Here is a 13,749-nt window from a genome sequence, read left to right on the forward strand (position 1 = left end):
AGGCTTCATCTTAAAATCAGAATTGACGTTTGTCTCATATACAGAACAGCATGGAGCAGGGCTGTTTACCTTCAGAATATGCATGCCCTTAGGCAAAGCCTGCATCTTCTACACAGTTAAGGAACCACTTTTGAGCTTACCTTCCTAAAAGTTTAAAAAATAACTAAGTGCCTAAAGATAGAAAATGGAAAGTGTGTTCTTTCTCAGGGCAAAAGGAAAAAAAAAAAAAAAACAACCAGTCTCAGTTCTTTCCTCCTGATAAAGACAAATTGAGGTATGCAGTTTCATTTAGGTACTCAGAAAGGCTCTGGATCATAACTATGTTTAGCAATTGGTCAACAGTACTGATGAGGCAGAACTGACATAAGCTACTAGTCAATAATTTATAGGACTTACACATCAAAAATAATTTTAATTTTGGTACATCACAACATAATAGATGAGAGAAAGAAATAATGACAATCTAGCTAGATTTTGGGATGATATTTGTTTCATATGACTTTCATAATTAGGAAAATCAAATGGAATATATTTGACAATACATTAGAGATTCATGATTGCATGGGAATAGGTTCCCCTTTTATTGGTGCAAAGCTTGATGAATCTGTGGAGAAAATTATTTGATCCTCCTTTTTGATTTTTCTTATATCAGTCCTCAAATAATAGACCTTCTTAAAGCCTTTCCAATTGGGTCAGTTCCACATTCTCATTTTGAGACTTTGAGGGTCATGGTGTCCCTTTCATTTTATGATCAGACATTAAAGTAAGACTTCAATGGACAGTATTTACAATAACATCTTGTAAGTGAGAACTGGAATCAGATGTGAAATAGTGTTTTGTTACTACTGGTGAGTTTTCAAGGCTCTTGTAGTCCTCTTCTGCTTTTATGGAGTAATAGATTTCTTGTTGGTCTGGGCTCTTTAAACATTGGTAAAATTGGAAATGACCAAATTTGTTTCAGAAATGATGCTAATTACAAACAGGGATGATAAAAATGGAGTTCAAAACAATGGTGACAATTCAGAGCATTCTTCAGAAGCAGAATGAAATTAAGGTTATATGAATACTTCTGAAGTTTTAGATAAGCATGAAAAATGCTTTGAAAAAACCTTTCAGAAAATCCTTTAAGGATCTGATTTTCTCACGGAGACAGATTACTGAATTAATGACCAAAATAACACCTTAGAAGAGAATTCATAGTTGGTGATTATAGTACAGCCAATAGGGGATCTGTCAATGACATACTTACTTTAGCAAATAATTATCAACCAGTATTCATTAAATACATTCTATATACCAGTTACTATTCAAGATGCTTAGGATAGAAATACAATGAATGAAACAATACCTACTTTCCAGAAACTTAATGTTTTATTAGGGGAGACAAGCCTATATGTAAGTAAATGCAAAATAAATGCTAAAAAAGAAATACAAATAAACATAAAATAAATAGTAAGGTATGATGAGACAGGCAGGATCCTAGGCGGGAGAGATGAAGAAAAACTTCAGCTATATCTTGAAGGAGGAAGGGGAGTCCATGAAATGAAAATGAAGAAGTGTATTTTGCATGTGGATGATGACCAGTATGAAGATAGCGTATATGGGGAGAGAGTGTCGTGTATGAGGAGCAGAAAGAAGTCCAGTTTGGCCAGATCACTGATTATGGGAGGGGAAGTAGCTCCACCCGTCTTGCATTCTCAATAAAATTCTTCCGAGTTGCCATTACATTCTAGGTCCTATTCGACCTAAAGATTGTCTTCCTCCTACCACTACCCTGAGCCATCCAACTATTAAATACCAATATTTCCAATAATATTGAAAAGATAACATGGGGTCAAGTTGTTTGAGGCTTTAAAACCTAAACTGAAGAGTTTTCATTTGATTGTAGAGGCAATAAGTAACCATTGGTGTTGATTAAATTGGAGAATGACATGATCAGATCTAACTAAGGAGGTGATATGAAACAGCATGTGGAGATTGGACATGACACAGAACCAATTAATAATGTTGAAGTAATCTAGGTGAGAGGTGATGAGGGCCTGAACTAAGATGGTAGCTGTGTGATTAGTGAGAAGGGGCTGTATGTGAGAGATGTTGCAGAGGTCAGTTGGCACTTGCATATGTAGAGTGAGGGAGAGTGAGAAATCCAGAGTAATGATGTTATAAAGCTGGAAGACTAATAGAATTCTCTAGAAATAAGGAAGTCTGGAAGAGGAATGTATTTTGGGGGGAAATCTCATGGTAGCTCTCAAATACGAGGCAAGGAATGGAATCTAATCCCAGCTCTACTTCTTAGCAATGAACCTCAGAGGTTTCTTAAAATTCTGTGGTTTTCAAGAAGTTGCTTAAGGAAGGGAATAAAAACTTGAAAAATAAAACCAAAAATACCTAGTTTTCCCTCCACTCCCATTTTTTTTTTTTAATGATTTATATAAACTCTAGGTCTTTAAATAAGAGAATATTTTAGAAATTGTTATATCGGAGAGAGTATATAACATGATCAACCCTATACAGAATTATAAAAAATCATGATCTCTTCCATCAGGGAATTTATGATATAAGGGAAGAATGTTATCATAGAAGAAAAAATTACAGAAAAGTAAGTATAATCAAAGTACCTAGACATTGAGTTTCAGAGGCAAGAGAAAACTACATGCCGACTCCTCAATGGGACCTTCTCTGACTTTGCTCTCTTTTCCTGAAATTGTATTTTATTTATCTGTTTCTTTGTCATACTATTACACTCCCATCCTCTTGTCCCTCTCCTTCATGTAATTCCTTGAGGGTAGTTATGATTTCTTTTTTGTCCAATATCTTATACATAGTAGGAATTTAATAAAAACTGAATTCAGCAGGTAAAAATTGGGCTTTGGGGTTTGGGAGTGGAGGGGTGGGGAATAGTTACAACTTAGAGGCAAGAAAAAGCGTAAAAGTGTTTTTTCCCCCCCTGAAGTTAGGTGTTAGATTTAAGTAACTTTTCAGTAGTTTAAAACATTAATTTGCTAGCCAATTGTAAAGATTATGGTTCAGGCAGAGTTTCTAGATGATGAAGCCAAATATGATTTTATTGTATCTGATAAACCAAGATTTCCTTGTGATTTAAGAATTATGTGGATAGCGTATGTAAATTTATGTTGGCATTCTTTCCTGATCAGGTTATCATACAATGAGTTTATAATGGTGCTGTTTAATTAGAAGAAAAGGCAAATGGTACTTGTTCAGGAAGGAAGTTACAGGAAGTTAATTAGCCAAATGTATCCTGTTTTAATTGCATACTTGCATAAACTTATGGTGCAAAATTTTTCTTTGGTTTTAATTGTTGATAAGATGGTCCTTTATTCTGTAAGAATTCTATGTTAAGCTTGGGATACAAAGGGAAAACAAGAAATAGTCCCTGTCCTCATCTTTCTAATGGTGATGACAATATATAAATAACTAAATATATCAGTAATATAATAGATAGGCCGGTAATATGTAGCTATATAAAAGTAACTAGAGGGAAACGACTCTTGTAGAAGGTGACATTTCAGCTGGGTTTGAAGGAAGTTAAGAAAACTCAAGAGATGGGAGATGGTGGAGCAGACTATTCGAAGCATGGGGCTACAAAGGCATGGAGATAGGAAGATGGTATACCATGAATGAAGAACTGTAAGTATATTTCTGTAATTAGATTGAAGTATAGAAGGGAGTAAAAGATAAGAAAGCTGGAAAGATAGAAAGGGGTCAGGTTATGAAGAGCTTTAAATGATAAAAAAAGACTAAATTTAATCTTGGAGGCAATTGGAAGTCACTGGAGTTTTTTGAGCAGGATAGTGATATAGTCAGAAATATACTTTAAAAAAATTAGCGTGGCATCTGAGCAGAGAATGGATTGAAGCAGAAAGAGTTCATAACCTTGTTATTACCCATGATGTCTCTTTCTCTTTGACCCCACATAACTAATCAAGTACTAGTCAGCCTCAATTGGGAGAACATTTAAAATGTAGTAGGGAAAATGAGAGCTGAGGAAAACCTGAATTAATATGGTTATATGAGTGGAGAGAAGGGCACATATATGAGAGACTTTATAAAGGTAAAAGTGACAGGATTTGACAATGATAAGTGAGGTAAGTGAAAGTGAGGAATCATTTCCAGCAATGAAATAGTGAGCCTGGATGACTCAGAAGATGGTGGTACCCTTGATAATAAGAGGGAAGTTAAGAAGAGGGGAATCTTTAATACAGGGTAGCTGCATGGCACAGTAGATAGAACTCTGGGCAAGGAATAAAGAATTTTGATTTATCTTCCTGAGTTCAGATCTGGCCTCAAACATTTACTAACTGTGCACCTGAGCAAGTAACTTCATCCTGTTTGCCTCAGTTCCACATCTGAAAAATGAGCTGGAGAAGGAAATGGCAAACCACTCTAATATCTTTGCCAGGAAAACCCCAAATAGAATCATGAAGAATATAGCACAACTAAAATTTAATAAAATTTAGAAATATATTTTTATACATATATGTATAATTATTAGCTCGTTTGTTACATCACTGAAAAAGAAATCCTGGTTTTATTAATTATCGTCATTTCTATGTCAGAGCTCTTGCTATAGTAGCATTTTCTTTTTTTCCCCCTTTTATAAATCACCTAGTTCATCTAGTAAACTGAAGGAATCTCTATTACTACATATAGTCTCTTAAGAGACTACATATAGTCTCTTGCTAGATGTCTTTCTGAAGCAGCACATTCAACTTTTGAACACCTCTAACTTTGGAGACATTTTTGACTTCTTTAAAACTTTGACCCATTACTTCGATACATTATTTCTGACCATCTTAGCTATCCAAAGCATGGATGAGAGCCTGGGAGTAAGTCCAAAAGAGATCTGATTAACCAGGCCCATGCACTAAAATTCATGCAGTTTTTAGAGAAAAGAAAGCCATTGAGTTTCTTTTTTAGATCTTTTTTTCTAATTATAAAAAAGAAGACACAATGTTTTAGTAAAGGCAGCTGGAAAATGTTAATATTTTTCACTTCAACAGCATAATATTGTCAACATTATACTGTGGGATAATGTCATTCAGAATTATTTAATAAGGTGAAGAGTAGGGAAAATAAGGAATGGGATAATTTCTTTTGACCCCATTTAAAAAAGTTATTATTTTGCCATGAATTCAGTGTATGATTAATGGGAAGAATATTGGATTAGTGATAAACGAATCAACTTTTAAAACAAAAGGAGAATATATTCAAGATTTGAAGGTAATTCCCCAAACAAAAAAAATTTGTGATCTCTTGTAGTATAGTGGAAAGAGAACTAGGGAAGAGCTGAAGTGCCCTGATTTTGAAATTTTTTGAGGAAGAACTTTCCTTTGTATTGTCCTTTATGTCTGAAAATCCAGGTCCAGCTCAAAGCCATGTGATTTGGAGATTCCTGCTTACAAATTAAGCTTATTTTTTGACCTTTGCTCAAAGTAACCCTGGAAAAGAGGTATTATGTGGAACCTTGGGACTGCATATTTGGTATAAAATACAGACATTTAGTAAGATCTAGTCTTTTGGAAGTCAATCATGACTTCCATAACAAACACATGATCCAAGATCTCTCAGTTTAACATGCTATTTAAGGTTTAATATAGGCATTTTCATTAGAAGGTTTTAAAATGTTGCCTATTTGGATGGTTTTAATTTTTTAAAAGATTTTTTTACTGAAATTTTCCAGAATATTAACACTTTTATTTTTATAGGATCTGTTAATATTAGCACTACCCTCCCTGGAAAGCAGAAGGAAATTGGAGATCTGCAAGAAAACATTTCAGCAAAAGAAGCTGAAATTAAAGATTTACAAGAGGAAAATGGAAGATTACAGAAAAACATACTTGGTATCAATAAAGAACTTTCAAATGAAAAAACAGTGAAAGAGGAGCTACATCAACAAATTGGAAGTTTGCTGCAGGAATTGTCCTGCTCTAAAGAGAAAATTTGTATGTTAAATGCAGAGGTTCAACAAATCAGATCTGATTATGAAAATGCAATATCTGAATTACATGCACAGAAAACCATAAACCAAGAACAAGAACAAAAGGTTATGGAACTGCTGAAGGAGATAGCAACAACCAGACAAAATATCACAAATAAAGTGGAACAAATAAAAATAATGCAAACAAAAATAGACAAATTGCATACGTTTGATTCTGTGCCTCAGACTGTACAGGCAGAATCAAAAAATCTAAACTCTCTGAAAGATACTAGGGTTGATAATTTGCCAAATACCCCATTTACCATGGATGCTAAAGACTATTCTGTAAATGCACAGGTTGAAGAATCTGGTGGTGAGAGCTTTAGGAGAAAGAGTTCTTTTCATTGCAGTATTGAAGCCATTTGGGAAGAGTGCAAGGCAATGGTAAATATCTCCTCCAATAAAAGCAACCAGATCCAGAAATTGGAGCAACAAGTTGAAAAATTACATGAAGAAGTGAGAAATATTAAGGAGGAAAACAGTCATCTAAAACTGAAAATCAGTGAGAATAATAATCAGGATAATCTATTAAAGGAAAAAGAAAACTTCATTAAGCAGCTTTTAGAAGAATTAGAAAGAAAAACAATTAGGCTCGCTGTTGAAGAACAGCTTGTAGTTGAGTCAGAGAAAACAGTTTCAGAATTCACACAAGAAATCACAAGCCTGAAGGAAAAAATAAAGGAACTTGAAACTGTATTGGGTACCAAAGACACTGATAATCAGTTAGCTAGGTTAGAACAAACAATTCTGGAAAAAGAATCTGCTATTTTGAAACTGGAAAGAAATCTGAAAGAGTTTGAAGGAAATCTTCATAATTCCAGCAAAAATACCAAAGAATTAAGTGACAAGGAAGGTAAATTAAAGGAGGAAGTCACACAACTGATGAACAATTTACAAAGTGTGAACAATTTACTTCAACTAAAAGATAAAGAAAATGAAAACAACAATCAAGAAATAAAAAAGTAAGTTAAACATTATTAATAGTTATTTTAAATGCTAAGTAACTATATGTCTCTAAATTTTCAATACAGCTAAATTAAAAAAAAAAAGCTCAAAAAATTTGTCAATGCATTTTGTTTATGTACAATAGTCACTTCCTGACCTTTTCCATAGTACTTTTCTCTACCTAAAAACAAACAAAGACCAATATCTGTTTTTTATATAGTATTTGCAAGTGATTGATAAAGGACAAAAGATATGGGTTTTGAATCTCAGTTCTGCTACTTACTACCTCTGGGATCTTGGACAAGTTATTTTACCTCTTGATTTTTAGTTTTTATCTTTTTAAAATTAAGTGATTAGACTTGATGACAGCCAAGGTTCTTTTTCACTCCCAAACCTATTTTCTATGTAAATCAGTTCACTATTATCTAAGGGGAAGGAAATATATTTTAACAGTATTCTTATTCTAGAACCAACATCAGTCATTGTGTTTAAATTGAATTGTCTTATGTTTCTCCTTTTATGTTATGGAAGTCATTTGTATACTTTCCTAGTTCTTTCTTAAGTCTGCATTATTTCTTCATATAAATTTTTCTGTGACAAATTATTCATATTTAACATTTTTTAACAGCATAAAAATTTCCTATTATCTATCCCTAGTTTACGTACTTGTGCTTATTTGCAGTTTTTGCTTCAACAAAAAAGTACTAATAAGAATATTTTGGTCACTATGACACTTTTCTGTCATTTAGTATATTGAGATTGCTGCGTTAGAGGATATGGACAGTTGTCTAACTTTACTCATGTAATTACAAATTGTTTTCCAGAGTGTTTGAATCAGTTCTATCCTCCACCAATAGTGTATCTGCTTCTCCCTTCCTCCCCCTCAAGTTGTTTATTCTAATTCTTCAAGATTTTAAAATTTAATTTTAAAAAATCTTTTGCATCATTTCTTGATATTCATGTCAAGTTTGTGGGAGTACTTTTTTTTTTTTCTTTAGGTCTTCGTGTCTTTGTTGTAAACTTGTATTTTCTTTTAGATTGGATTTTTGGGCAGCTCTATATCTATAGTAAATGTTTATTGTGATCATTGACTTCTTCTATTGACTTAAGTTTCTAGTCTTAATTCCTCAATTGGGGATTTGTGCCAAAGCTAGTCTCCATCATCCCCTGGTACACTTTGAGGTAGAATGGTTGGTACTAATTGTTCCTAATCTGGATCTTTTGGGTTCCTATGTTGACTTCTGCCTCTTTGGATCAGGTCTTTCATAAGTATTTGAAGTTCAGAGTACTGGATCTTCTAAACCCTTTGTGTATAAGTGGTGTCAGAGTGATGCTTTTCCTGCTCTGTTCTTTGGCGCCCTGAGTGACTTTGAAAGGCCACATTAAAGATTTCTGACTAGCTTGGGGGCAATTTCTGTTTCCTTTGCTGCTGAATACTGAATCTTCCAATCTACATGTATCTCTGGCCTTATTGTATTTGGAGGCCATTCACTTATTTGTGCTGGTGCTGGATTTGCTGGTTGGCTTCTTTTGCTACTATTGCTTATAGCAAGGGTCCTCAAACTTTTTAAACAGGGGGCCAGTTCTCTGTCCCTCAGACTGTTGGAGGGCCGGACTATAGTAAAAACAAAAACTTTGTTTTGCGGGCCTTTAAATAAAGAAACTTCATAGCCCTGGTTGAGGGGGCTAATTGTCCTCAGCTACTGCATCTGGCCCGTGGGCTGTAGTTTGAGGACCCATGGCTTATAGTCTTCTGGCTGATTTTTTTTTTTTTTTTGTAATTCTGGAATGGAAAAAATCAAGGTAGTTTTTCAGTTTTTTATAGGTTCTTGGAGCAGGTATGTGAGATCTGGGCTGCCAGCCTCTGTTCAGGCAGCCATCATATCTGGAAATCCTGATTTGTAATTTTTTTTGATATTATGAACTTGTTTTATTATAACTTATTGTAGTTTGAATTTTTAAATATTAATGATAAGATATAATTGTATAAAATTGTATTTAAATATTTAACATCTGTGATTTTAGAATAATAACATTGCACCTTTCCTTTACTATTGGAAAGTAATTATGGTATTTTTAAGATTGAAGGAAGAACTCTCTACCAACTCTGCTCTTACATATAAATTGAAAGAAGATCTTCAGCGGAAAGAAGAGGACTATGTTGATCTGAAAGAGAAATTTGCTGATGCCAAAAAGCAAATTGTGCAAGTACAGAAAGAGGTAAATTATTTCAGATTGGTCATATCAAATGGACATGAAGTTGTAAATTGGTTTTAGCAATGGGATCTCTATCCCTAAAATTAAGAGTTTCAAAAAACTTTAATTAGTTGTAATTAACATATTTGAAACATAACATATTAGAATTGGGATTAGAAACTTCTGGGAAGTTTGATAGAAACAATTGCAAGACTCATAAAAAACCAGCAAGGAACAATTTTGAAAAATCAACACCCAGAGATGAAAAATGTTTCAAGTAATTATTATCACAACATACAAAATTTAATGAGGAAAGTACAACATTAAAAAAATCCCACAACTCTTATTTTGTATTCTGCCTAGTAGAGGAAAAGAAAAGTTTAAAAAAAAAAAAAGGAGAGGTGGGAAAATAAAAAGATAGGAAGGGAAGGAAACAAAATATATAATCTATACCTTTCTACTGATATACAAAACCAATATTTTGTCCTACTTGGCTAAGATTGTTCCATTTGGTACTTTAGAGACTTTCATTAAATTCTGATGATACCTTAGTTTAGTTACTCTTAGGAATTTTTTGAATGAAAGTAAAATCTATGTTATTTAATAATTTACCAAAGGCAGATAAATATTGTGAAAAATATAGTAATATACAAAAGTTTATCCACTGTAATTCAATCACCTTATCAGGGAGAACAAAAAAAGTTAAAGAACACTTTAGTCAACAAATATTTGACTTCTTTGTGCAAGGTTGGAACCAGAGGGAACATCAATGAAACATCAGTTTGTAAAATTTTGTGAAGAAGGATGATGGAAGATTATGAATAGTATTTTCGCACCAAGCATAGGTAAACAGTGGCAGGTAAAATCAGTTGATTTTTAAAACTTGGCAATAGATCCAAATAAGCAGAGTTATCTGGAGGATGAATGAAAAATGGAGAGTAAGAAGCAGAACAAAAATGGAAAAGCTCTGCAAAATTTTAAAGCAAACTTTTCACTGTCAAACAAATAGAGCCACTTACTTGGTCTCTAACAACCTACTCCTGGGCCTGCTTAGGAAGATGTGTCACCAAAGACTAAAAAGGTGGGGAAATTGTCTGAATTAGAACAAGTGTATATGTGTGTGTGTGTGTGTGTGTGTGTGTATGTGTGTGTATGTGTGTGTGTGTGTGTGTGTATTATATATATATACACATACATATGTACATACATACAAGTATATATCTCTGACTACAAATTTACAAAGCTCTTGGAGAATTGAGTCACAAAAAATGAAAAAAAAAAGGGAAAATGCTGATTTATGTACTTTATTAATGTTGAAGAAAGGCAGTCAAGAAAATATCAATCACTACTAACCTATAGTACTGTTTTTTCATAAAATTTCTTGAATCACCTTGATCTGCATCTTGAGCATCCCTAATATTAGTAGAATTTATAAATGATAGTGCTTAGTAAGCTAATTTTAAAAAATAAACTTTTACTGATATCTTTTCTTTTTATATTTTCTAAATTCCCCTTTATATACTTCTCCTTTCCCCCCAAAAGAATTATCTGTATGATTTTGTTTTAAAAGAAAAAGGAAAAAAAACAGTAAAACTGTTTAGAACATTGAAAAATATGAAAAATATATACGATGTTACATATCTATGAATCTCCCACCTTCATCATTTTTTTTTGGATATCACACTCACTTTCAAATATGTCCTTTTCCTCTTTATGTTTTTTTTAGTGGTGAAAAGCAAAACTAACACTTAAAGCAGTTTGGAATAGCATATACAGTATTCCAAATCTGTGTTCTCTACCTTTGTAAATAAAGGAAAGAAATATATTTTTTCATCTTTTCTTTGGAGCCAAGCATGGTCTTCACATTTATACAGTGTTTAGTTGTGTGTTTTTTTCTTTGTTCTTTTTCAGTGTTGTCCTTATGTATGTTTTTTTTCATGGTTTTGCTTTCTTTACATTGTATCCCTTCTATTAAGCCTTCCCTTGCTTCTTTGTATTCTTCGTAGTCTTTATTTATTTCACAGTTAAATTCCATCGCATTAATCTATTACAATTCAGCCATTTTCCAGTTGATAATATGTTTTATTTCCAGTTCTTTCCATTATGTAAAATGTTGCTATTATTATTTTGATGTTTATAGGATCTTTCTCAGAGTGTTTGTTAGACTTGTTTGTGAGTATATATCTAGAGTGAGATTTTTGGTTTAAAGGATTATAGATATTTAAATTTTCTTTTTTTTTTTTTTAATGAAAAACATACATCTTTATTTTGGTATAATGGGTTCACTTCACAATCTTATATAACAGATAATCCTATGTATTTTATTTTATGCATCTAAATACATTCTTTTTTTTTTTTTAAATAACTTTTTATTGATAGAACGCATGCCAGGGTAATTTTTTACAGCATTATCCCTTGCATTCACTTCTGTTCCAGTTTTTCCCCTCCCTCCCTCCACCCCTTCCCCCAGATGGCAAGCATAAATTTTCTTGACATAATTTCAAATTGCTTTCCATGTTAGATGAACCAATTCATAGCTCTTCTAACAGTATATTTGTATGCTTGTTTTCCTATAGTCTCTTTAACACTATTTTCTTCTTTTGTCATCTTAGCCAATTTGCTGGAGAGTGAGTTGAAACCTCAGAATAAGTTTGATTTTCATTTCTTCTCTTAGTAGTGATTTGGAACAGTTTTTCATATGGTTGATAAGTTTGTAGTTCTCTTGAGAACTGTTCATATCTTTTTGACCCCATATCCACAGGGGAATGACTCTTGGACTGATATCTTTGTTTTAAATTCTCTGTACTGTCTTATTGTGTAAAGGTGTTTGTCCCCGATTGACATTTTCCCTTTTTATCCTAATTGCACTAATTTGCTTATTGCAAAAGCTTTTTAATTTCGTGTAATTGAAATTTTTATCTTTTATGAGTCCCTTGTTTGGCTAAGATCGCCTTATATCCATAGCTATAGAAGGTACTTTATTTTCCAGTATTTTAAAGTTTTTACTTTTAATGTTTGATGACTTAACCATAACTGTGATTATGTAGTATAAGATATTAGTCCAAAACCTAATTTAGCCATAACTATTTTCTAATTTTCCCATATTCTCCAAGTAATTTTTATTATTGGATTTGACATATATTAAGTAATTGAATTCATTTGTGTTCCATTTTTTGGTGGCAATAAGAGCTAAGTGATTTGCCCAGGGTTTCACAGCTGATACATGTCTGAAGGCAGATTTGAACGCAGGTCCTCTTGACTCCAGGGCTGGTACTTTATCCACTGTGCCACATAGCTGGCTCATTTGATTTTGATTCTTATCTAGCCTATTTATTGAACTGCTTTTTAAATTTTTTAAACCAAGATCAATCCTTTAAAAAAAAAGTTTTATTAATGTCTTTTGTCTTTACACTTTACTCTAATGGGAGTGATTTTCCATCCTTCCTCTAGATTGAACCCTATCTTGTAACAAAGAAAAATGATTAAGGAGATACTTCTGATAGGGAGGTCCTGTCTGATAAAATATGTATTAGTCTCTCAACTCTGTGCTTTGAGAGCGATTTTTCTCCTCAAAACTCAAAAGAGTTCAACTTTACTTTAATGATTTCTTTCTGTGCATTATTAAAGTCATATTTATTGTTGTCTTGATTCTCCTTTTTCTTTCAGTTTATATAAATCTTTTCATGTTTCTTTTCTTTCCATTTGTCATTTATGTTGCATAATGATAGCCTATTACATTCATATGTCAGTTTTTTTTCTGACATTCCCAAATCAATGAGTACCACTTTATTTCTAATTCTAATCATAAAGAATCCTTTTATGAACATTTTGAGATATATAGGACCTTTGATTTGTTTACTTTCTTGAGCTATAGACTCAGCTGTAGGTTTATGTGATCAAAGGGTACAGACAGTTCAGTCACTGTTCTTGCATTTTTATTAACTGATATCTGCAATGGTTGTACTATGTCTCATAACCTCACCAATAGTGCATTACTGTTAAGGTTTTCTTTTTTGATACCAGTATTTTACTGGTATTGTGTAATATGAATATATGAATATATATATATGTATGAATCTTTGAACATTGGGTCTTTAAAAAATTAAAAATGAGTATTATAAAAATTGATAGGATTGTTGCTTTGTGTGTATGTGTATACTGCAGCACATAACAAATAAAAAATCTGGAATAAAACCTGATGAGGATAGTATTGGGGAGATATAAGAACAAAAGGCATATGACCAAGATATATGGTGATCATAAGTAGGTGGTTACATACTCCAATAATAGAATAAAATAAGAAGGCTCAGTATGGGGAATTTCTCTTGTGATGGTTTTAAAAAAGAAACAAACCCCAAACAATTAATGCATTAACAAGGGAGACAAAATTTATTTAGCCAAATGTAGGAGCCTTAAAAATAAGAATCCTTAAACTCTGAAGAAAAAACAAATGCTGTGCATGGAGTCGGTTTTTATTACATAATTTTGACAAATTCATAAAACCTAAAATACAAAATGTCTTTTCTGCATTACAGGAAAAGTCTCCGTAAGCCAATATTTATTTGTAAAGTAGCTCCCCCTTAAAATTCTGACCCAGGCTAAACCTAAGA

At 32.6% G+C, this 13,749-nt stretch overlaps 1 protein-coding gene across 1 annotated transcript in view; it reads left to right on the forward strand.

Moving 5' to 3' along the window:
- The window catches only part of KIF20B (kinesin family member 20B), a 100,070-nt gene that overhangs the window by 38,052 nt on the left and 48,269 nt on the right, over positions 1–13,749 (forward strand). Inside the window, exons 20-21 of the mRNA XM_051981620.1 lie at positions 5,727–6,960; positions 9,025–9,163. Coding sequence (XP_051837580.1) covers positions 5,727–6,960; positions 9,025–9,163 — 1,373 coding nt within the window. The remainder of the gene's footprint in view (positions 1–5,726; positions 6,961–9,024; positions 9,164–13,749) is intronic.

This window comes from Antechinus flavipes, chromosome 2 (assembly GCF_016432865.1).
Source record: "Antechinus flavipes isolate AdamAnt ecotype Samford, QLD, Australia chromosome 2, AdamAnt_v2, whole genome shotgun sequence".
Lineage (NCBI taxonomy): Eukaryota > Metazoa > Chordata > Mammalia > Dasyuromorphia > Dasyuridae > Antechinus > Antechinus flavipes.